A 26,256-nucleotide genomic window follows, 5' to 3' on the forward strand; every position below is an offset into this window, starting at 1 on the left:
ATACCGTTTCCTTCGCACTGATGTTTCGCGCTGGGATATTGCATGACCCCAACCACTATGGTCACGACAGAGTGTTGCTGACTCTTAGGGCGCGATTAGTTTGTTTTACTTCGAATACTGAGGATCAACGTTTGCAGCCATGATGTATTTTTCTCCGACGTCCGCTAAACAGGCACGGGGATTCCAAACGTAGTAATATTTTACTTACCGTTGTGTTCAATGTTTTTCAAACGTTTCTTCATCGTATTTCATTTTGCCTGTAAGGCTATCTATCTATCTATCTATCTATCTATCTATCTATCTATCTATCTATCTATCTATCTATCTATCTATCTATCTATCTATCTATCTATCTATCTATCTATCTATCTATCTATCTATCTATCTATCTATCTAATCTTGCCTTTGTAGTTTCATAAGTTATGCACCTGAAACGAGGGCCACAGTCTGGAAGCTAGAGAAGAGCGTGAGGCCACATTGGCAACGTTGACAAGCGAAGTTTGCGAGAAATCATTTTCAGCGCTACTCCCCTCAAATAATGGTGTCAATGCGCGATAAAAAGCGAGAAAAAAAACAGTGCGCAGGCTGGGAATGTTTGGTTTACGGTAGTTACTAATCACTGCATTGTGTGTCCAACGAAACCTATCGCGCGAACTGCCGCACCGATGAGCTTTGTTTCACGAGGCTCGCTCCTGAGTTCTAAATGCGAATGCATTTCTTAGTCGGGCTATGTCAGGCGTCCGGCGTTTTCCGCGGCGCCCTCTCCCATAGCAACAGCTGTGGGCGCGCGCGCTTATCCTCGCCCCTAGCAACCGGAGCATGTGGTGCGAGAGAGTGTAGGAGAGGGTAGGTGCAGTGCTTCGCCGCTCCTTCTCTCGCCGTTCGTTCTCTCTCCTCCCTGCGCCCCACTCTCCCGTCCACTCGCGCCTCACTCTCGACCGTTCGCTGGCTGGGCGCCTCTCAAGAACATCCGGAAATGTGTGCTCGAGACGCCGCTGTGAAACGCACACGCCGAGCCGAGAACGCTGGCGCCCCACTCTCCCGTCCGCTCGCGCCTCACTCTCGACCGTTCGCTGGCTGGGCGCCTCTCAAGGCGATGGCAGAAGTCGGCGAAGGCGAATGTCTGACGGCAACGGTACCCTCTCTCGGCGCAAGACATGCGTTGGCAGTTCCTCAGGATTCCCTTCGGGGAGGTGGGGGCATTTTTTTCCTCCCTCCGTGCGTTGAGATAATCACACGAGGCTACGATTGTGTCCTGTATTTGTATAATCAACCTAGTTAGGCGTGTCTCAGGAACTGCCTTTATAATAAAGAGTGTTTTAGAAGCAGCTGGGATTTTTCTGCTGTTCGTGCACTATCCGTTCATAAGTGTCCTCTGATCGCCTGTGCAGCATGGCTCCAACTGTTAACACTAATGATGCTGGCATTGATATAGTGGACATTACATAGCTTCGGCAACCTTCACCGGCTGCAGTTTTGAAGTATTGATTAACTCCCCAACTTTGATGTACAGCACAAAGTTCAAATGCTTAATCGATGACACACTTTCTAATCTTGATATACGCCGAGAAAACGGAATTATGCAAGTGGATGTTACAAGTGATACCCAATATTTTTTTAGTTTGACTTACCCAATAAAATATTAAAACCGTTATAAAGGACGGAATTCAGTATGTCGATATTACGATGAGAAAATACAGTGCACCAATTTTTCTAACGTTCCGTCCTTTTCTGATCGGAACAAGCGTTGGACTTGCCGAGCCATCCCCGGCCTGCCCCCCATTGACCAAGCTAGTGTGGAGCGGTGGGAGGAGTTGCTGGCCAGCGATAACCTTGATGATCAGATCAGTTTGATCGACAGGGCACGCAGGGCGGCAACTGCCTGTGGCGTCCTGGACTGAGGGCAGCCAGCACTGCTAGATGGTACTTGCGGACCAAGCATCACAAACCCCTTTCTGTTAATAAATGTTTTTCCTCCTCCTACACCAAGTTTTCTATCACAAACGGAAATTCGGTTAAGGCTTGCACGAGTGAGTGAGTGAAACAACTTTATTCGGTCCACAATAGACGCGAGTAAACTCAACGTCACCGGGCTAGGCCCACTCGGGGACCATCAGGCTAAACCTGACGGCCCTCGCGCGGGCCCTCTGGATAGCCAGGATTGCACGAAGAATAAATTTGCTATCCAAAAGTCTAATGCACCACGCTGCCCATGGGTATTTACCATTCCCCTAGAGTCATGCCGAAATAAAGAAATATGCATACAAAACGGGACGACAGCCGTCTAACGCACGACTGCAAACACGTTACGGGGACAATTCTTACACATTATACAATGCTCTGAAACAAGCAAAACAAAAGATATTTATTACGCACGATCGACGCATGCACAAACAATAAAGAGGAACGGAATATCATCAATGACTTCCTAAACCGAGAGGACAGGACGGCTGCCGCCAAGGCTATTACTATTGAGAATAGGAAAGTCTATAGGGGATCTAATTTGTAGTAATTAGGATACAAATGTGAAGAAAGCAAAGTGGACGGAAAGGTAACTTGCCCGGTTGGTCTCTGCCGCGGCAGAGATCAACCGGGCAAGTTACCTTTCCGTCCACTTTACTTAATTTCTTCACATTTGTATCATAATTAGAACAAATTGCATCCCCTATGCTTTGCACGGCATTATTGTCTGTTAGGTCTCGTTATTATTGTGTCTAACAAAGAAAAACAAACCCTTGAAAGTCATCTTTCCTTTATTGAGAATAGGGTCGCACAGACCCGGAAATATACGCAATGCGTTGTGTATTTTTTTTTTCATCCTCAGAGATGAACTCCTCATGAGTGCCACAACTGAGAAGGCAGCTCCAACTGTGGATCCCACACGCTTGCAAAGCTGAAGAAGTGCTGTTCTAAAAAATTAAACAGTATAGAATCTGGCCTGGACAACATACAGTCAAAGCACATTACTTCAGTCAAATATATTGTGGCTGAAGCTCTCTACCATATAGTAAACCTTATTATTAGCACAATGACATTGCCCAACAAATAGAAAATAACTAAGTTTCTTTGCTAAAGAACCGCAACCCCAGATGCGTGGAGATACTAGACCGTTTCCTGTACTTTTCTTTCTGAGCAAAATAGTTGAAAAATTAATTGAGATGCATGTTGGTCACTAGGATACATTTAATACGCTGTCTCAGTCATGGTTCGGGTTTCGCCTAGGTCTTTCTGCAGAACAGGCAGTTCTTATTTGTTTAAATCAAATTAAAGCAATATTGTACAAGCCATAATTACTATGTTGACTCTTCAGTGATTAAAAAAAAGAGCTGTTGACAATATTAGCCTTCAAATTTTGCTTTCTAAGTTAGAAGGCTATGACATTACGAGTCCGTTTTTATAACCCCTGAAGAATTAGCTTTCGAAAAGGTATGATTGTGTTTTCGCTGATGTCGCCTTTTTGCGACAAAGCCTCATCGCCAATGGAGTATCCCAGGGATCAATACAGGGCCCGCTCGTATTCTGAACGTTAATGTATTATGATCCTTGTCATTTTAGGTAATTCCAAGCGTTATATTTACGCTGATGATACAATTTGTAGGGTCCAGCAAAAACCGATTCAATTTTCAGATAAAGTAATCTACTCCATACGTCCCCTGAAGGAACGCTGCCATTCAAACAAACAATAAACCATGCTAACTATCAAATGCCTACGACAGCTAATATAGAAATACACGTTGAGGACGTTGAAATTACGCATGTAGGTGGCAGCAGTTCCTAAGAGTCATTGTAGACTTTTGTGCAAAATTTTACGCTCACACTGCTTGAATAGTTGAATAAAATTGACTACGAAACACTCTTCTGAATTAAAACTTGTTCAGCTTTCAGCATTACTATACTTCTCTCACTTTACCAAGCTTTTATCCGCACGCACACTACATATTTTATTACTACTTGGGGAAAGACTTGGTACACTCATGTGACTCGCATGGTTAGCATCGTCAGTGTTTGGTAGACTCCGACAACCTTGGCGTCCAGCTGGTGGAATTTGGTGAACGTCAAGGTTTTCCGCTGAATGGGACTTTGTTTCCTTCGGCACTTCAGCACGCTCTCTACTTGTTCTCGGAAAATTTTCCATGCACTCTTTCGTACACAGTTCGTGGTTTTCAAGGCGTGAAACCTATTATTGCGCTCGCGCTAAAAACGCCAGCGTTTCATTTATATCTTTCACTGTCTCAAAGAACATGTTCTCCTTTATTTTTTAATATTTTTTTGTTTCACTTAGTCTAGCGTGTCCTCGCTGTCGCTATTCTCTTGGTCATCACATCTGCCAAAGGACAATGTCATGGCAGAGTTGCGTTTTTTTTTTTTCTCAGGCGCGCGGAACGACGCCGAAGAACTTCTTGCACTTCTTCTCGCATGCATCGAAGGTGAGGAAGTTGTTGCCGTTGCCTCCACATCCTCCGTAGACGAACTGCTCGCATGCCTTGGTCAGCGTGTTGTAGAAGAAGCGGGGCATGTACGCCTCGCAGGGTCCAGCGTCAACCGAGTAGGTGCAGACTTCAGGCGGGGTGACTGCGGAAGAACGTCATTATCGTGTTATGATCGTGTCGCATTGGATGCGGTGGATTAGAATGCATGGCAGTGTGTATTTCTCAGCACGACATCCTGCGTTGCCATCCCGAGAACTGCGGCCACATTGACAAGGGCTAAATGCGAGAACGCTCGCCGACATAACCTTAGAAGTAATAACAGTAATGATCTTGTGATTTTACATCCCAGATCGACGGTATAATTATTAAGGACGCCGTAGTGGAGGGCTCCGGGAATGTTCATCGTCTGGTGTTCTTTAACGTGCACCTAAATCTAAGCACACGGGCCTGTGGTATTTAGCCTTCAGCGATCCCGCGACCTTCGGGTCAGCAGTCGAACACTACAATCAACAGACCGGTAATATTAGATGTACTATTAAAGAACTCCAGGTAGTCAAAATTATCTTGGGGGTCTCGCCACGACAGCGCGCATTGAATACGGTAAAACGGACGAAAAGCCGGCGGAAAACACAAAGTGCAGCAAACGACGGGACAAGCTGGCCATGGTCTTTTTTGTTTAACCCTGGTTTTTAACCACTACTTCTGTGCCAACATGGATTTACACTATGTACATGGATTATATGGAGTTGGTAACTTTGTACAAGGAACCAACTTGGCCAGTTAACCACCTTGCTTAATTCATCATCATATTAAGAATATCTCGGGCTTAACGTGCCAAAAGAACGATATGATTACGACGCACATCGTAGTAGAAGCTTCTGGAAATTTCGACCATCTGGTGTTAATTAAGTGACATCGCACAATATGTGCGAGTCCACACAGTCACCTGTCGCCTCCACTGAAATGCGACTGCCGGGGCTGAAATCGAGCCCGCGACCTACGGTTCAGCAGCAGAGCACCGTAACCACTGTGCAACCGAGGAGGACGACAAGCTAATGGCAAGCCGACCTGTGAAATCGAGCGGCGCTTCAGCCATCGTCAGCCGCTGCACACATACCGAGATATCTGGGCAAGAGCGCCCTGCACTCCGGGGCACTGGCGTGAGTGCAAGCCGATCCAGGTCACGCTGAGCAGCGTTCGTGTTAAGCGTGTTGATGCTAGTCTCAGCAAAAAAAAAAAAAAAAAAAAAAAAAAAAACATTGGAAGGTTTTAGTCCGTCCGGTATTCCACTATGCGCAAAATGCTGTGGGTATAACGGAATACCGGGTGGGAACTGCGCATGCTTGCCTTAGCAGAAACGGCTGATACGCCTAAAAATACCGGAGAAACATTGCCGCACAGCCGAAAGTGGTTGCAGTCCTCCTCGAATATATGAACTGGCCATCGCTAGCTCCGAACTAACGCTTTTGCTTGCTTTAGATTCCTGTCCTTAAGCGTCGACAGCACAGTATTCGTGTCGATTCGGCACCGTTTTCGAGAGCCATACTCAAATAATCGATGTTTTAGGTCTAGCGAATGGTGATGAGCGCTTCTGGAATCTCGGAGGAGACGCATTACGCGTTTGCTAGTTGTTTTTTTTTACCCTCGACAGCTGGCGCCACTTGACGTGGCGCCAGCCGGCACGATATCGGTATTCCGCTATGGCTTTGCCTATAGCGCAACACCGGACGGACTATGACGGTCTCTTAGCGCGGGCTAATGGTGGCCGGAGCGGCGAAAGCGAGACATGTGGATCTGTTGTTCGCACGCGCCCCGATGGAGAGAGTGCCAGGCACAACTCACTTAAGAGAGCGGACACGGGCGGCAGAAAGCGACCCATCTTGAAGACCGCGTTTCCTAAGCTATTGTTGGTTTCAGAGAAAACTGAGATAAAAAGCGCAGCTGCTCGCAAAACCAGCGCGAAAATAACGCACAAGAAAAAATTGGCCGCGTATCTACGTGCTTCGCTGCAAATGTCGTCTAAAGACGATAGAAGAGGCGCTGCGTGAGATATCGACGCCGTCTGGCAATACGTGAGGAAACATGAATGCTGTGTTGCGGGCTGGTAGTCCCGGCGCAGCAGCAGGCGAAGAAGACCGGCGGTGACCAACGCGACCGGCGGGGACGCCAGCCAGCCCGAACACGCGGTTTGGCGCGAAGCGCCGAAGCAGAAGAAACGTCCGCACTCAACGAGTACTCTCCACACACTCTTTTATTTACACGTCGCCTGGGTAAAACAGGAATGCCAGAGCGGAGCTCCATGGCATTTGCACAGTGCAATACAGAACCGAAACCGAAACGCAACAATGAGCTCGTGCAGAGGGCACGGAGGAAGGCAAGTTTCAGCGCAGTCGCGTTTTCAGCGCAGCTAAAGAAACTAGGGTCTTTAGAATTACGTATGTATGCATTTTCGATTAAAGGAACACACCATTTATTACTTACCTAGTCATGTTGCGCCTCAGATATGCGTAATGTTTGCTTTTTGATCGACAATGTACACAAGTATGAACATAGCCGTTCAAGATGGCTGGCCCTTGGGCAAGTGGTTCAAGTTTGGCCGAGTGGCTGAATCGAGTGACGTGCCGACAAACAGAAAGACAGACAGACAGACCAAAATTTCTCCGTTTAAGTATCCCCAGAAAGACTATCGTCATTGAAAGAGGGACGAGCGAAGAAGAGTATGGTGTTGGGCCTGTTTATACATAGCTTGAAAAATCTACGAGCCCGGCCTTTAAGACGCGTACACACGCGTAACGACGCGCCTGTGTAGTCGTCAAAACTTCCTGTATGCGTGTCTTCAAAGGCTGGGTTCGTCCATTTGCCAAGGACAAGCGAAGCTTGGTGTGTGCATGCCTGACCAACTTTTTCCTTTTCTTTTTACGGCTTTGCGCAATGCTCCCTTCTAGCCTTTTTCCTTCCTCCATTTCCGAAATCGAACCTTCAACCACGTGCTTAATAGCGCAACACTTCTGTAGCTACAGGCACAACGATGGTCATGTGTGAAACAGTGAAATGAAACAACGAAAGGCGAAAACGAAATGTGGCAGCTCGAAATATCAAGTGAATTCGATAAAACGTCAGATTTCCATATCAGAAACGACTGAGCACCGAAAAGCTTACGATGGAAAGAGCGTCGGTTATTGGAAAACGGTGCATGCAATACGCATTTGACCGGCGCATCTTAGAGGGCCCTATTTGTCTACGCCCGCATTTCTGTGCATTCGCAAGCGCTGGATTTTTGGCGAATTATGCCGCTGCCGCCAACACCGAAATTTGTAACTCACGGAAGCATCGATTAAAAAACAGAATTGCACATGTTTATGTGCGCAGCCATGGCAGGGCATTATCCTACAATGAAGTAACGCATAATGTCTCACTCAACACACGTTTTTTTAAGATGGGGTGCTTTGTGCCGGCGACCGCTGCTTTATAAAATGGAATTTTCTTGGCAACCTCGCCAGTGAATCGATCGCAACGGGTAGCTACTTGGCCGCTGGTTGACCGCTCTGGCGCCAAGTTACTTGTACTGATCTTTTTCCACTGAGACTGTACCTTCGCAACATTTTATGCAGTCAAGATTAATCCGAAGAAACCCCTTCCCCCCTCCCTTCGTTCCTTCGTTAATGGCGCTCGATATCATTCATTGCGCAGTTCCCAGACTTGAAACCCTGCAGTTTATGTTTCTCGTTTTATTGGTTTTTATTGATTATTTATTGATTAGATTCGCAGCAACACGCTGCAACATCTTATTGACTGATTAGAAATAATTTGACGCTTTAAGCCCTGGAATATTTATTTTTGTCGGAGAAGCTTTTTGTATGCGTTTTCCTAATAGCTAGCACCTCAGAACAACAAAAACAAAAAATTGAGCGAGTGGTGCAAGTATTCATTGAGTTACAGGCATGGCTTGAAATGAGGTCACCAGGGCTCAGTGCTCGTGAAATGCGAGAAACGGCTTATTTGTTCCGGCTACTCATTAGAGTACACAAAATCTGAACCAACGTCGTATTTGGCAGTGTGGATGTCATTGAAACAACTTTGGGACTTCGTCTCGAAAACGGCGCTTACCCGCCTCAGCGTCACCCATGACTTCGGTCAAGCGTCTTCTTTGTGTCTCCCAACTCCGCAGAAATGCCACAATGGTGGTGTCAGTGGCAGTGGGAATAACTGAAGATATACTGCCCGAAGAAGTAGCATTTTTGGTTTCCTTTCCGAGGTGCTAGGGGAAATTTTGTGTGGTGTCGCAAATTGACGATGCCAGGGCCCAAAGAGTTAAACAACACGTTACGACTCATTTGCGGACTCAGACTTCATACCACTGAGCGGACAAATCGCACACGCAGCAGATGACACGTGAAATTCACTTTGTGCGAAACGAGCGCGAATGCGTCTTGCTTTCTTATGCTCTGGCGCTATTTATTATTCTTGAGCATGCCAAAGGCAAGCTTTTATATTTGAATCTGTAAGGTTATAGAGAACAAAATGAAAGCGTAGTACCTCCGTTCTTAGGAAAACTATACTCACAGGGCCAATGAGGAAGTTCGAAGGCACCAACGATCTTCAGAGAATGCTGGTCCAGGGATGCTGCGTAGACGTAGTAAGAACAGTTTCACGTTACACTTCCATTCAGTGAACTGCCTACTACAGATGTTAATTACAATCGCAGTGCGCTTCCCTGTGTCTGCCTCTCAGAGACAAGGAATCAGCGGCTTGGCATATGACTGCGGACAAGGCGCCCGCATTTTGGCCTTCACTACGCGGCAGCTCATTGAGCGCGCGTAACGCTAGCTCTGCCGCTTTTCTATGCACCTCAGGCGCTCTCAGTGATACTGTTTTGCCGGAATCACTATACGCTAGCAGTGCCAGGGCTATAGCCTGTAGGTGCTAGCGCGTTAAACGCTGACGCCTGGAGATTATTGTAATCAGGGAGTATTAATCAGCAAGGCGATGACCCTGTACGCGCGGTACAACACCATGATGCAGTACGCCGTAGGAATTTTTCTTTCCTTATATACGAGATACAACACGAGCTACTCCAGCAAGTTTCGTTCTGCTTGTAGGCTTATGCCACAGGAGAGAAGGAAAAAATTACACCATATCCCGCTAAAGGGGACCATGAGGCGATGCGAAGCCGGTGCACTTGCACGATTGCGTTCCGTTGGCGTTCGCTGGGCATGCTACCGACCTTGCTTCGTGGATCGCGAAGAGGAACACTACGCGTGTCGTGTCTTCCCTCTAGCCTGACCGTTAATTCTCATAGGGCGAGCGGGGAACGCGGTCGACAGGAGCACGAGAGGGTGGCAGCGTAGAAGAGGAGAGAGAGGGGGAGGGGACGCGCATGCGCTGGCGCTCATCGCGGCGTTGCACAGGAGAAAATTTCGGCGTGTCGAGCCCGCGTTTCAGAGGAGGAGTGGAGAGGGGGATGGGAGAGGAGAAGTGGAGAGGGGGAGTGGGGAGGGTTTACGCATGCGCAGTAAGCGTGGTCACGCCTCACACCACCACCACCACTGGTTTGAACTCTGCTATAAGATGCTTCGCATCTAAAAGACGGCTGAAGCAGAATCGACGCCAGCAGGGAATGCGGCTTCACGTGCCTCAGGCAAGCGCCATCTTTATTTTCTTCTTTTTCGGTGGCGTGCTATCCCGTTTGCTCGCCGCCCAAAGAAGGGCGCTACATGCCTATTGCATATAGTGGGCCTCGATGTGTGCGCCCCCTTTAGGGTGTTGCCGTTCTATGAAGGGGCTGATGCCGCCGCGACGCCATTTTTCGGCCGCGTCTCGCGCCTCTCAGCCTAGAGCGGTGAGAAGCAGGTAAGACGGCGTGGGCTCAAATATGGCAGCCGCGCCGCAGATGTCTTCACCCTAAAGCGGACAAAACGCGCATCAAGGCACCCTAGTTCTATATTTGCGCTTTCTTTCCTTAAAGTTGAAATATAGAAAAGATATTCGAGTCATGTTGACTTAGCCCTCTGTCTGATATTTGGGATGTCCGGCTTCGCAGAAAGCTACCAATCCACTTAAAATTACCCACCCCAGCATGTGTTCTGGCACTCCTCGAGAGTCACGAAGTTGTTTCCGTTGGCCTTGCATCCTCCGTAGACGAACTTCTCGCAAGACTTGGTCACGTTGTTGTAGTAATAACGAGGGAAGTAGCCGAAGCAAGGTCCGGGGTACTTCGTCTCGTTGCACACAGGGTTGAGTCCCACTGCGACAACACAACATACGTGCGCATGCCTGAGGGTGCTACAAAAGCGAGGTAATACCAATAATACTGCGCACGTGCCTGGCTAATATTGGGCCCGCAGATAGGTGGGCACGCGAAGTAATAATTACCGGATAAATTTAAGTAATAGGTATTGATGCCGTACAGGCACAAAGACATATGTTCAAATATGGACAAGTACCTTTATAACTCCTCTATTTTTACGTCGAACGAAAGTGGTGCTACAAGTGCAATCATAGCGACAATGTAGGTAAAACTACAGGCGGCGATGTAGCACTATCAGGGGATATATACCGATAGCGAGTACTTTCCAAAAAGATTTCTAGCCAGTGCCTGCTCTCTTCATCCGTAGTTTGAATTTACGTTAACCTCGCGCGTAAATGCGTGGATTGCCATGACACCTATTTTTTTTTTAATCTACGTACGCTATACGTGAGTGCATCGACAGCGAGTGCACTTCACTTACCGACTTCCCTGGAGAGGATCGGGTTGGCACGAATGACGTCCTCCAGAGAAACTGAAATAACACAGACGTCTTAGTATTCAGAGAAAGCACACACTGGCAATGAACTTGCAATCTAACATCCGGTCTCACGAACATATCTCACATTCTCGAATGAATTCAAAATGTTGCGGCTCGCTATGTCTACTCTGTGTATTATTATCATTCCGGCGTTTCCGAAACTGTAACCTGACCTAGAATTTCGCCCTCATAATGACATGTGTATGAAAAGGTCACTACTGCGTATCACTGGATGAAAACGATAACGACGTTCGAGCTGTCCTCTTGGCCTGGAAATCTTTGTACTCTGTGCAGTTTAGTTTGGCCAGTGCTCGCCGGCTTCTGCCGAATAAGTACTCCTCGTGACATGTTTGGTGTTGGGGTGGCGGTGCATGATATATAGATGTAGTGGTTCAGCAATGCATCTAGACTGTGCCTTTCTCACAGATCGGATGGTTTTGTGTAAACCTTCAATAAAAGTTGAATAATATTTGCAGTAATTTGAGACCGCCTTTGGCCGAACTGCGCCGTACATGTTCTTAGCGCGTCTTACGGCAGGCCGCAAGTACAACATGAAGGCTGCCTCACAAAACAGTGGAAATATTCAGCTTTTTCTTTTGCCTCGTGGTTCTTAAACTTTTTGCGCTGACCGCGCATGCATGCATGATGGACATGCAATAGTGAATGACATGTGATTACACGAATGCCGCAACTAGTATCAAAGACAAACGATGCTGCGAAAGCTCCTGCTCGTTGACAGCTTCGCATAACATCGACTTCGACAATGCGTGGGGTCTACGGGATTTTTTAGATGCGAAGCAGCTTTCGCTCGGGGATGTGTTCGTCCTTCCATTGGCGACTGTCCGCTCGGGAACCATGTATGCTGGCACGCGGTAGAGCGTTCGGGCCTGTGTAAGGGTCTGAGTAAGACGCTGTGACCTCTCCCTCTTACACTCTTTCAACAATCACGTGATGGCTTCGGGGGAACGAGATTCTGAAGACGCGCGATGAACTTGCGTGGTGTGCTCCAACAAGAGTTCGGGACGAGTAACAGCAACAGCAACTACAGTGAATACATGGTGTGCTCCAGTTGCAAGGACGCGCTAACATTGGGCAAGGTGCCCGTGATGAACGGGACTTTAAGTACATCCATGCGCTGCTTCGCATCCCCACATGGTTCCCTTTAGTGAGAGATGGTGTAATTTTTTTTTTGCAGGAAATATGTCTAGTGCTAGGATCAAGGAGTACATGTCAGCAGTTTCAGGTGGTGTATCGGAGTACGCAGACGAGCGCTATGGCAGACGCCTTGAATATGATCTCTGAGTTGTTTTTATTTCTGCATTTTCACGCACTTTTCAGGTGGTCTTTCGGAACACGCAGACGAGCGCTATGGCAGACGCCTTGAATATGACGTCTGAGTTGTTTTTATTTCTACATTTTCACGCACTTTTCAGGTGGTCTTTCGGAGTACGCAGACGAGCGCAATGTCAGACGCCTTGAATATGATATCTGCGTTCTTTTTATTTCTAGTTTCACGCACTTGTCTATCATCATGTTTGCACGTCACCTGAAGAAGAGGCGGCGTCCTTGTCGACGACTTTGTCCCAATTTAGCGCTCACCTGGACAAAGGGTGTAAACACCCTTCTCCCCGGGGAGGCGGCACTAACTTTCAGGCAGCCACACTCAGACTAGTGTGCATCGATGCATGTCTAGAGTTACTGTGTTTGCTACCTTTTGGTAGCAGAGTTGCGCATTGATGTTCCAAACGCTGCTAGCTTCCATGCATTGCGGAGAAACTTCCGCTTGGGACAATTTCTGTATTTCTCTACGCCGCCGCTGCAGCAAATTGGATTGACACCAGACATCGACAATTAAGTTAATCACCGGTCTTTGACACGCGAAACATGCAGTCAGCGACACGGTAGGCATGTCACCTGCAATGACCCTTCACTTTTAAATAAATATGAAACCGAAGGTATTGACGTTCATGCCTTAACCCAGAAAGAAATGAGACGGCATTTTTTTTGTTTTCCAGTGATCCATGACGCCTGCGTGTGAAAACAAGTGCGTAAATCTATTAAACTGTTGCTAATGTATCGCTATCTTTGGTGGTGTACTCATGGTATTTATTCTAGTTTTGCTTATGACATGAAGTTGCGTTGTTTTACTGCTTTTCACTTTTCAATGACTTTGTCAAATGACCACTGTTGTACACAACCTTATTTCTTATATGTTATGAATAATACAACTCATGTACGCTTATGTACTTTAATTTGGTGTACGGTGTCTATAGTGCTGGCATGAAGGGCCTTCAGGCACTTTCAAGCTGTTTACAACAGCTTTTCGCCTGAAGGACTCCCAACAGATTGTAATGAAATGTTGGAAATAAAGATTTGATTGATTGATTGAAAAAAAAAAAACGGAGCTGTGGTTGCTGCCAGACCTATGCGCAACTCTGCTACCTAAAGGTAGCATATATAGTAACTCTAATTCAGGCATACACGTCGCGTCATCTCGCAGTGTCGAATGAAACGCCGGGATCGCGGCAATTTCAAACTTAGGACTCTAAAAAGCGTATATTTGACCGCAGTTCTCGCAGGACCTTAAGTTTTGCTTCTTCATTTCATGACCTAGCTCTCACTAGCAGCAACGTTCGCGCGTTCGCGCTAGTACACGTGCTGCGATTAGCGTGTCTGTTTTTAATAAGACGTCATAATGTTTCGCCATTACGAGTCGTCAACCAATCGCGTTTGTCCGTTGTATCGTGACGTAAGAGATCGCGCTAGCGGCGTGCTCAGTTGCTATTTGGACTGTCCATGGGTCGGACGCCTGCCGTATATTCCAATGAGGAGCAGTGGCAGTAACAGGAACGTCGGCGCACCCAGAGGAGCGAGTGTGCGCGTCGCCGATGCCACCGACGACGATCTGGCAAGTCAAGCCAAACGCACGCACGACGACTCGCCGTCAGAAAGCTTCCTTAGCTTCGCCGGTCTTCCCTATTCACAAACAGTTTGAATGGCTCTAACTTTTCTACCCTCTTCGTCGATAGATGGTGCGTATTTCGGCAACGCTTCTTAGTATGCTAAGTAACCTCGCTCAATGAAAATTTTTGTGCCAACTCCAAACGGTGGGATACACAGCTTGTATAATTCCAGCTTGTGTTATAATAAGATTCCCCCGTTGGACTGCCAGTGAATAAAATAAAAGTATTTCTTGACTTACTGCGCTTCCTGGACTCCTCTTTCCAGGACTGGTCTTGAACGGTACGGGGGCCTACGAAGTATTACAGAAGCTTTTATAATTACGCTTCTCACTTGCCTGTCACCTAAATGGAAAACGAAAAAAAAAATACTGTTTCACTAGCAGCGACCCAACTGTACTGGCATGTCAGCAGCAGCTAGAGATGTAACCAAGGTCAATCTAAATAGGTCGCGAAAGTCGGAACGAAAAGTGGTCGGAAACCTATTGCGACAAACATCAACACCCGCGTGACGATTAAAGCGCTACTAGGTGAGGGGGGGACAAATAATGAAAACAAAAAATTAATTAAATGTTTATTTTCATTAGTTTAATTTTATATGCCACGAATTAAATTAGTAGATTACTTTAATCAAACTTTAGTCTTGGGTATGTGGTTGAGTGGCCAATTTTTTTCGTTTATTTTCAGAAACAGCGGGCAAGGTATATGTAAACTGGTAGCGTAACTTCCGTAGAAGCCCACGTGTCAAGCCGGTGGCTAGTTGTTGCAACAGTCGCCATCTATGTGAGGAGGGGACAAACAGAATTAAAAAAAGAGAAAGATGACGTCACAAACGGAAGCGGAAATTACGTCACGTTTTAACGCGATGGGCGCGGAATTATTAAATTTTTTGACAAGGCGCCGCTTCTTACTTTTTTTTATAGCTGCACGTTCTTTTTCTTATCACTATGACGGCTCCATAATAGCAGCCTGCAAGATAACGGGAAGATGAAAAAGACAGATTTGATAAATAAGGTGTATCTCATTGGCGAAATATTGCAGTTGAACAGGATATTACCCCAAAATATATAACACAGAAATCAGAAGTAGCATAACAATTCAACGTGCACACAAACCTTGCACACGTGTTGCTCTTGCATCCGTAGACAGCGCAGCGTTTCTTCGCGTAGCGTGGCGGACTCATCGTCCCGAAGGGCGACAGCACGCCGGCCGTGCGCTGGCAAAACACAGTCACTGAAACGGTTCCCGATGGCTGCGATGGGCTATATTACCTTCTGCCAAGTACCACGACTAGAAAACAAAGCTTATGCGAGGAAATCACCTACGGACGACAGGCACAAACCTACTGCGCAAAAACGAGCGACGCCATTTGCATCTGCAAAAATGCGCAAAACCGTTCGCCCATGTTACCAGACTGCCTGCATGTGCCCGCTGCATGGTCAATCTAAATAGGTCGCGAAAGTCGGAACAAAAAGTAGTCGGAAACCTATTGCGACAAACATCAACACCCGCGTGACGATTGAAGCGCTACTAGGTGAGGGGGGGGGACAAATAATGAAAACAAAAAATTATTTAAACGTTTATTTTCATTAGTTTTAATTTTATTTGTCACGAATTAAATTAGTAGATTACTTTAATCGAACTTTAGTCTTGGGTATGTGGTTGAGTGGCCAATTTTTTTCGTTTATTTTCAGAAACGGCGGGCACATGCAGGCAGTCTGGTAACATGGGCCAACGGTTTTGCGCAATTTCAGATGCAAATGCCGTCGCTAGTTTTTGCGCAGTAGGTTTGTGCCTGTCGTCCGTAGGTGATTTCATCGCATAAGCGTTGTTTTCTAGTCGTGGTAGTTGGCAGAAGGTAATATAGCCCATCGCAGCCATCGGGAACCGTTTCAGTGACTGTGTTTTGCCAGCGCACGGCCGGCGTGCTGTCGCCCTTCGGGACGATGAGTCCGCCACGCTACGCGAAGAAACGCTGCGCTGTCTACGGATGCAAGAGCAACACGTGTGCAAGGTTTGTGTGCACGTTGAATTGTTATGCTACTTCTGATTTCTGTGTTATATATTTTGGGGTAATATCCTGTTCAACTGCAATATTTCGCCAATAAGATACACCTTATTTATCAAATCTGTCTTTTTCGTCTTCCCGTTATCTTGCAGGCTTCCATTATGGAGCCGTCATAGTGATAAGAAAAAGAACGTGCAGCTATAAAAAAAAGTAAGAAGCGGCGCCCTGTCAAAAATTTTCATAATTTCATGCCCATCGCGTTAAAACGTGACGTCATTTCCGCTTCCGGTTCTGACGTCATCTTTTTCTTTTTTTTTAAATTCTGTTTGTCCCCTCCTCACATAGACGGCGACTGTTGCAACAACTAGCCACCGGCTTGACACGTGGGCTTCTACGGAAGTTACGCTACCAGTTTACATATATCTTGATGTAACTTCAAGCAGTGCTTAACGAAGAAACAGTTACACTGAGCGCTTGACATCCTTTGTACACTGCGCAGCAGTTAGACCTGTGTGATTCACGAAGCTGCACATTTAGGAATGAACAGCGCGTGTGCATTGCAAATTCAATACTGCAAACAGATTACCGAGGTGCACGGCACGTAATGTACTCGGACATATTTCACAAGTACAAGGATTCTGCGCATGACACCAATGGAGGTTTGATAGCATTACGCACAGTTATAATTCAACCAAATTTACTATCGCTTTGACTAGAAAATTTTCAGTAGCATTGGAACGTCCACATTAAAGTTCTCTTGATAAAGCTGCTGAGCTCTCAAATGAGAGAAGAATCTTATACTTCACAAATAGTTTGATAAATGCAGCGTAAGTGTTCGAGATGTCATCGCTATGATAATGCAGCTATTTAGAGTTTCGAGTGCACACTAACGATCCGCTCTCCAAAAATCGCTGTGTCCTGATAACACACACAATGGTGGACAGGGCCAACACAACATCCCATGCGCGCAATGCCTCGCCTCTGTCAGAAAAGGAAGGTACAGCTCTTTTTTAAGTGCGTAACACTTTAGGCACCCGCCTTGTCGTCCGTAGATCTCATGTGGCGTGATCACGCTCACACTCTAGTGCTCAATGAAGACCTAAAACAAAGCTAGCAATGCTGAAAACCGGGTTAAAATAAACAAAAAGGTCTAAGATAATAGAAATAACGGAAATAATCGAGATGTAATCGCCAAAATTAACTTAAAACCGCTAAAAGCACCTCGAAAACATGTGCCTGACATTCGCGCCGTGCAAGAGAGGGCGCCACCGCCTCGCCAAGTGCGCGTTTGCTCCTCCCACCGACACTTATCCGGTGCTCCATCGCTACATCTAAGGGGGAAACAACTCGACGGAACTCGCTGCAGAGGAAACTTATTTCAACTGCCGTAACACGCAGGAAGTCGATAAAGACCAGAAAAAAAGTCGCCCGTTTGTCGCACACCGAGTTTGCGAATCTCCCTAACATGATTCTTCTCGTGCCGGAGAAGCCGTATACATATTTACCTCAACCATTGATGTCATCGGCGGTTTGGAAGAGGAATCGCTGGGTGATCTTGCTACGCACTTCCTCAGGTTTCATAGTAGTGGAACTGCATTAAGCGCAGGATTCAGAACAACGCCGATCGCTACACAAGTTCTTTTCGCAGAGCTGGTTCCGATAAAGAAGTGATCGAGAGAGCACTGTGGGTAATGGAACCCACTTGGCGGTCCTACGACTCTGCGGCCAGACGAACGGCGTTTCCCTTGTGCTTGTAGTGGACAAGGTTCTCGAAAATGCGAAATCGACGTGGTTGTTTGCACTCATAAGTGAACGAAGGAGACTGTAAGCGGTGTTAAGCTTTCTCTTGGCGGCGTTAGCTTTTCTCCGCTGTTTCTTTTCGGTTACAGTCATTAATGTGCCTCTAGTGCAGAGTCAGTATGGTGAACACTTGTTTTGTTCGCGAACTGTCGCAGGGACAGAGCTCGGAGCCACAGTTGTAGCAGAGCGTCCATGATTATGTAGATGAAGTGGAGAAAACGTTGAAGTTGTGTAATTGCACTCATATTCACGCTTTATGTGCTCGAAATAGCGTTGGTAAAGCTTCAGCTGCGTTTTTCTCGGCTAGACAAAGTGAACGTGCTGGAAGAATACCACTGTGGCCATAATGGATACAATTTGAGAACATCTGTTTCGCTGGATTGTAGCGCGCGAATATTACCAGTATTGCGACTTATATTATGTGCCTTGTTTACTACGAACGAAATACATGGCGGCAATACATGCCTAATGAGGCCCATAACTGAAGGAGGGGACCAAGTGTCCGATTTATCCTGCGCGAAGAGTATTGGATGATAATTATTGAACGAGTGGGCGGAATCGTAATAATGTTGGTTTAACGAAGACGCAAACCGATTGTCAATGATTATTGTGTCCTGCCTTTTTACAATAAAATTGCTACGTATTTCATCACGAACTAATAAATTTACCTCCAGTCGCTTTCAGTCGTCTTAACTCTGTTTGAACAGATTAGAAGCAATAAAGAATGCTCTAGTTTCAGCTACCATCAGGAACATCTCAAGTTAATTGGTCTATCACGTGGTTGAATAACTGCACAATAAAAGGTAGTAGTTATATTTTAAATCTGTGAATACGTCTTCCGCTTGTTTCTTTATTTCATTTGGCATTTGTCTCATTCGTGCACCGCAATTTTTCTGAGCTACATCTTCAAAATACATACACGTTGGTATATACTCCGTTAAAACAGGAGCCGTCGTTAAAATACTTCTGCTGTGGCAGCCACCGACTCCTGGCTCCTCTCAATACACAAATTGAGCTTCAAATCTGAAAGTATTGCTCGACTGACTCTTATCGAAGTATTGACTTTTTGTCGAATGATGAAGTGAAGGAACTTACCAACACACTTGTGCTCGCAGTCCCAAAGGGTTTCGAAGTTGTTGCGGTTTTCTTGACATCCGCCGAAGACGAACTTCTCGCAAGTGCCCGTCGTCTTGTTGTAGTAGAAGCGGGGAAAGTGGCCATGGCACGGGCCAGGCTTCTTCGGCAGCTCGCAGACTGGGTCAAGAGTCGCTGCAAAATTTGGACAGCAGAATTCTTGAGGAAGTTTGCGTGTCAGTACTACGTGCTAGGGCAAGTTGCTTCTTTCGGAAATGCTCACGTTTAGACCTCATGCCGTTAAGGTGTAACAAATATACGTATAAGCCTTTTTTTAACATGAGGCATTGGGGAAGAAGTGTTTCCAGAAACTTGCTAGGTTAATGTTGTGCTTTCACAAAATAGCAATTAAGTTCTTATTCAAACATGAGTACAATTGACTTTATGAACGTAAAAGCTTTTTCAGAGAGTAACGTCCCGACAAGCTGAAGCGGTGGTTGCGGCGCCCGTTGTTCGCTATTGAAAATCGTTCAAACTTTACTTGTGGCTGGTACGAGTGTCGTTATTGTTTTGAGGTCAAACCGTGGTTTATGAATACAGCATGCCCTAATGAGCCACTACAGCTCATCAGCAAGTGCAACCAGGCTGCTTAGAAATGCTGAAATAAAATTCAATCTGAAATTTAGACAGCTCAGACAATACGAATAATATATTCGCAGTGTTCCACTACGGCGTTTGCTGTAGAAGTCGTGTGGGTTTGAGACGCTAACGACTTACTGATGATTAGGATTCCTTATATGAAAGAAGCGGAGCTAGAAGCAAGAGTGTTAGGTCTCTTACGTCAGGAACTGTACGATGTACTTAATACTCAGACGTGCTTTCAAACATAGTTCTTTAATGGAAATCTGCGCAAACGCAAGCCACACAGGCCATCGACAAATGTGGTATTTTTCTGCCACTTATAAGGTGTTAATATATTTTGCACCTACCCAGTTTGGCGATGAGCCTGGACCTGATGAGCTCTTCGGTGAGAGAAACGTCTGAAATTGGAAAAAGTGGCAAATATACTAGAGTAAAACTCAAACTGAAAAAAAAAAGCAGTACGCGAGAAATATACATCAGAAGCAGTACACAGTCCCGGCACTGCTCTGAGTATTTGTACTTTTGTGGCAAAAATATCTTACTGTGACATAGAGATTAGTTACGCAGCAAATGCAAAATTTTAGGTACGCCCTTCATTGCTTATAAAGTATTTATTCTTCTGTAGCAAAAATATCTTACTGTGACATGAGATTAGTTACGCAGCAAATGCAAAATTTTAAGTACGCCCTTCATTGTTTATAGAGTATTTATACTTCTGTAGCAAAGATATCTTACTGTGACATAGAGATTGGTTACGCAGGAAATGCAAAATTTTAAGTACGCCCTTCATTGTTTATAGAGTATTTATACTTCTGTAGCAAAGATATCTTACTGTGACATAGAGATTGGTTACGCAGGAAATGCAAAATTTTAAGTACGCCCTTCATTGTTTATAGAGTATTTATACTTCTGTAGCAAAGATATCTTACTGTGACATAGAGATTGGTCACGCAGGAAATGCAAAATTTTAAGTCCGCCCTTCATTGTTTATAGAGTATTTATACTTCTGTAGCAAAGATATCTTACTGTGACATAGAGATTGGTTACGCAGGAAATGCAAAATTTTAAGTACGCCCTTCATTGTTTATAGAGTATTTATACTTCTGTAGCAAAGATATGTTACTGTGACATAGAGATTGGTTACGCAGGAAATGCAAAATTTTAAGTGCGCCCTTCATTGCTTATAAAGTATTTATACTTCTGTAGCGAAGATATCTTACTGTGACATAGAGATTGGTTACGCAGGAAATGCAAAATTTTAAGTACGCCCTTCATTGCTTGTAAAGTATTTATACTTCTGTAGCGAAGATATCTTACTGTGACATAGAGATTGGTTACACAGGAAATGCAAAATTTTATGTACGCCCTTCATTGCTTATAAAGTATTTATACTTCTGTAGCGAAGATATCTTACTGTGACATAGAGATTGGTTACGCAGGAAATGCAAAATTTTAAGTACGCCCTTCATTGCTTATAAAGTATTTATACTTCTGTAGCGAAGATATCTTACTGTGACATAGAGATTGGTTACGCAGGAAATGCAAAATTTTAAGTACGCCCTTCATTGCTTATAAAGTATCTATACTTCTGTAGCGAAGATATCTTACTGTGACATAGAGATTGGTTACGCAGGAAATGCAAAATTTTAAGTACGCCCTTCATTGCTTATAAAGTATTTATACTTCTGTAGCGAAGATATCTTACTGTGACATAGAGATTGGTTACGCAGGAAATGCAAAATTTTAAGTACGCCCTTCATTGCTTATAAAGTATTTATACTTCTGTAGCGAAGATATCTTACTGTGACATAGAGATTGGTTACGCAGGAAATGCAAAATTTTAAGTACGCCCTTCATTGCTTATAAAGTATTTATACTTCTGTAGCGAAGATATCTTACTGTGACATAGAGATTGGTTACGCAGGAAATGCAAAATTTTAAGTACGCCCTTCATTTTTTATAGAGTATTTAACTTCTGTAGCAAAAATATGTTACTGTGACATAGAGATTGGTTACACAGGAAATGCAAAATTTTAAGTACGCCCTTCATTGTTTATAGAGTATTTATACTTCTGTAGCAAAGATATCTTACTGTGACATAGAGATTGGTTACGCAGGAAATGCAAAATTTTAAGTACGCCCTTCATTGTTTATAGAGTATTTAACTTCTGTAGCAAAAATATGTTACTGTGACAGAGATTGGTTACGCAGGAAATGCAAAATTCTAAGTACGCCCTTCATTGCTTATAGATTATTTATACTTCTGTAGCAAAGATATCTTACTGTGACATAGAGATTAGTTACGCAGCAAATGCAAAATTTTAAGTACGCCCTTCATTGTTTATAGAGTATTTAACTTCTGTAGCAAAAATATGTTACTGTGACATAGAGATTGGTTACGCAGGAAATGCAAAATTTTAAGTACGCCCTTCATTGCTTATAAAGTATTTATACTTCTGTAGCGAAGATATCTTACTGTGACATTGAGATTAGTTTCGCAGCAAATGCAAAATTTTAAGTGCGCCCTTCATTGTTGATAGAGTATTTATACTTCTGTAGCAAAAATGTGTTACTACGGCATAGAAATTGGTTACGCAGGAAGTGCAAGATTTTAAGTACGCCCTTCATTGCTTATAAAGTATTTATACTTCTGCAGCAAAAATATGTTACTCTGACGTAGAGATTGGTTACGCAAAAAATGCAAAATTTTGAGTACGCCCTTCATTGCTTATAACGTATGTATTTATACTTCTGTAGCAAAAATATGTTACTGTGACATAGAGATTGGCTATGCAGGAAATTGAAAATTTTAAGTGCGCCCTTCATTGCTTATAAAACATTTATACTTCTGTAGCAAAAATATGTTACTGTGACATAAAGATTGGTTATGCAGGAAATTCAATTTTTTAAATATACGCTCTTCATTTGCTTATACGAACATGACACAGTATATTACCGTTTTGACAGTTTCAGGCACTGACATTTCGCTTAAATTTGTGTTAGAACATACGTTCCAGCTTTTTTTAACGTACTGTTCAACTCTTTATTTCTCGCATATGCTCCATTTCTTCTCATATTACCTAACATCAACAACAACAAGAAAAACAGGAAACGGAAAATAATTATTTTGTAGCGAAGCTGTTATTAGATCACAACAGCGCGGTAGTTGTACGACTCCGCTGTCCGTAACCGCTATTGCGCAAAATAAGAAACAATGAAATACATAAAAAATATCCAAGGTCGGCTGAGATTTGAACCCGATCCTTCTGCGTGGCGGTCGAATATTCTACCAAAGAGCCACGCTGGTGCTTGAAAGTCCTTCGCAAAAAGGTTCTATACGGGCTTCATGTTGGCCAAGGAATTGCGTTAACGTATGGAATATAGCGTGGTAGATGTAAAATAACAACCAGGCATCACACATTGCTAATTGCGCACCGAGTGTGTGGTTTAAGGCCTCGCACCCCCTGCAAAGTGCTCAGCCATAAGTTTTCATCGTCATAAGCCACATCCAGCATCAGCAAAGTGCACATAATGCCTCACATGTGTGTAGCGGGTACCTCGCTTATCCGCAGAAAGACGAATAATGGCGTAATGGATGCTTCTCTACTTCACGAAGATTATGATTTATGGCGCAGTAGATACCTTACAATGTTTACTTGTATAGATGCCCCAAAAGAGTTTGGAACGGGCTATCGAAAGGCCTCTCTTTGTGCTTTCGCTGTGACGGCCCTGCGCGTTGCGCGCAGGCCTGGCGGTTTTTCTTCGTACGTGCATGCACCAAGCGTTGCCTTTTAGGTAATTATCAATGCGCGTCACTGCGCCCTAATTGCCGGTCTATTGTCTTCGCTAGGGGCAATAAAATATTCAACACGAAAGTCTTTTTTTCTTCTTATCTGTACTTACTTCCACACTTGCTCTCGCATTGGTGGAGCGTTTCGAAGTTGTTGGCGTTGCCCCTGCATCCTCCGTAGACGAACTGCTCGCAGGTGTTGGTCGTCGTGTTGTAGTAGTAGCGAGGGAAGTAGCCGAAGCAAGGTCCCGTCTCCTTCGGCAGGTAGCACACTTGGTCCTTGAGAGCTGAGAGCGTAGCGCAAAGAAGTAAAGCTTTAACACGAGCGTCACCGACCCGGCGAGTTGGGATACACTGGGGAAACGGACCGCCGCATTCGCGTTCCTTAAACGACCACGCAAACCCGCAGAAGTTAATAGACAATTTTAGTTTAGCGTTATCGTGATAGCGGGGGTTAAGGGAATAGCGTTACCGTGCCGCAAACGTTCCTTGCGGACAGCGCGTTTTAGTTTAGCGGGATAGCGTTTACATGCCTCAGCTCTGCCCGTGGCGTCACCTAGCGGAGGGTGAATGCGTTAAAAGAAGTGGAAGGAGCAAACTGAGAATGACTGCTTATATCACCGCAGGCAGCAATATCGCTACTTTTTTAGTAACAATAAAAGTGAATAGATATGAACCACGCACCAAAAAAGAAAATTTTTACGTTGCAGATTTGTTCAAACCGATCTTCTAGTTAGGCCTAGTAACGTTAGAAATGGGAAGCGATCTTGAAAACTACGCTACGTTATCTGTAATGCGCGGTAGCCGACGGCAAGCGAAGCCATTTTACGCAGTCGTTTACTACGAAGAAAGTGGATCCGTCCATCTTCAGCGACAAATTCAATTCGAAGCGGGCGTCCAAACCCGCCGCCATGTTTTACGTACGCTACGTTAGCCACGCAAACACTGCGCATGCGCATTTTTATCCCGTTATTCCGCTAAATTATAACTGTCTAACCTCATAATTTCAAGGCATGAGGCTCATCTGAAGCGGCCAAACACAGCGTAGTTTCTTATATCGCGTAATCTTGTGGTACCTAAAAGTATACGAAATTGAAAGAATGCAAGTTACTACTTGTGTAACATGAAATTTGTGTTTAACCAAACTGTTTATCAGGCACTAACACACGACGCTAACATTCGGTGTTTTCGTTAACTTAGCTAACAACACATTGCTGAGAACGCTGCTTTTCATTACTGCAGTCACTTTTGCATATTGAGTGTTTGCGTAATATATGCGTAGCAAGCGCTGTGTCTAATGAACATTTATTAGAGTATCATCGTCTTCCACCAATTTTAAAGAGCGCTTGAGTAACATGTAAAAGAGAGGCCACAAGGTTCACTGCTTTTTGAGAATGATAGATTTGTGCCAGCCGGCAGGTGCACACACCCTTTGAAGCACAGTCTTCCTTTCCGCTCTAGCCAACGCTGCTATTTTCTTTTTCATTTTCCGATATCCTGTCCTAGGTCACACGCATTGCTTAGCCTGCTTTCTGTCACTCCGACAAATAAAGGTAACAGGAGCAGTTAACTGTCCGTAGCCTGCTGTTGTAATTTTATGCAGAACTGCGTCGCCCTGGTATTCTGTTTTCCTCGCTCACGCTGCGTACGTGAACTTGTCAATTACGCGTCCATTTTTAGACAGCGCCTATCCTATCTTATTTTCCTTTCTCTGTTTTCACTTAGAAAGCGCTGCTATTACGAATATAATCACCGTAAAAGGAGCATTTCACTGACGTCCTTACTTCGACTACGCGTCTATTATTTTAACAGCCGAGCTGTTAAAAAAAAACAAAAAAAAAACTTGACAATGAGTTAGCTGTTTAAGCTTGAGCTCGGTCCAGCAGCGTTCGCCGGAACTGTGATGACGTCACTACGCGTCGCCTAGCAAAGCTTTGGAGGAAGGAAAGGAGGAGGAGCGAAGTGGGGATGAGGAGAAGAAGAAATAAATAGAACAAAATAAAATTTCTTGCCTAGGCGGGATTCGAACACGGGTATCCACTGTCCGAAGGCGAGCGTTCTAACCACTCGGCTACAGTGATGCTAGGAGAACAAGCATTTATGACAACCATTTGATTGCGTTGCTACGGGCGAAAGAACGAGAAAAGGATAGAGAGAAAGAGAAACATAGAGAGAGAGAGAGAATAAAACACAAAAAAAGGAAGAGAGAGAGAGAGAAAGAGGAAGAAACGAGAAAGAAAGCATAGCACAGCCATGTATGGTATAGTACAGCAAGGAGTTAGGCGTGAAAGGGAGGTGAGGATGAGGAGAAGGGAGAGGAGAGGGTAAAATATAGTATAGCCGTAGACAATATAGAAAGGGGGTCCAAAAGGGAAGTGAGGCTGACGAGTGATGTGAGGGTGAGTAGAAAGGAATGGCGGAGGGGAATGATTGCCAACAGCTCTGCTGTATCCGTAGTCTTCGGACCATTAGTCCGTAGCTGTCCCATTTTCTTTCTTGTTTCATCACGAAGAAAGTGAGTCGCAAGGCAACCGGGCGCTGCTCTTCTATTACCGTCTGAACATTGCATGCAAACCGCAGATCCGGCGCGATATCTGTGCCAACTCTCTGGAATTGTGCTCCGTTAGTTATAGAAGAGCAGCGTTTTACGTAAGCTTTTATTGCGATAGCAGTTACATGTACAGTCTCGACGCGTTTTTGCCGTCGCCGTCATGTCCTTCCCGCATGAAGTCCAAATCGATAAGGTCTCCCCGCACATTGTATGTTC

General features: G+C 44.9%; 1 protein-coding gene across 1 annotated transcript in view; it reads right to left on the minus strand.

The window, feature by feature from the left end:
* Positions 1-26,256, minus strand: part of LOC119373204 (actinia tenebrosa protease inhibitors) — a gene marked incomplete at its 5' end in the record, with an annotated part of 487,018 nt that overhangs the window by 456,728 nt on the left and 4,034 nt on the right. The window contains 6 exons of the mRNA XM_049411202.1: positions 8,994-9,053; positions 10,501-10,674; positions 11,159-11,209; positions 19,079-19,252; positions 20,047-20,097; positions 23,603-23,776. Coding sequence (XP_049267159.1) covers positions 8,994-9,053; positions 10,501-10,674; positions 11,159-11,209; positions 19,079-19,252; positions 20,047-20,097; positions 23,603-23,776 — 684 coding nt within the window. The remainder of the gene's footprint in view (positions 1-8,993; positions 9,054-10,500; positions 10,675-11,158; positions 11,210-19,078; positions 19,253-20,046; positions 20,098-23,602; positions 23,777-26,256) is intronic.

Source organism: Rhipicephalus sanguineus, chromosome 11, assembly GCF_013339695.2.
Source record: "Rhipicephalus sanguineus isolate Rsan-2018 chromosome 11, BIME_Rsan_1.4, whole genome shotgun sequence".
Classification (NCBI taxonomy): Eukaryota; Metazoa; Arthropoda; class Arachnida; order Ixodida; family Ixodidae; genus Rhipicephalus; species Rhipicephalus sanguineus.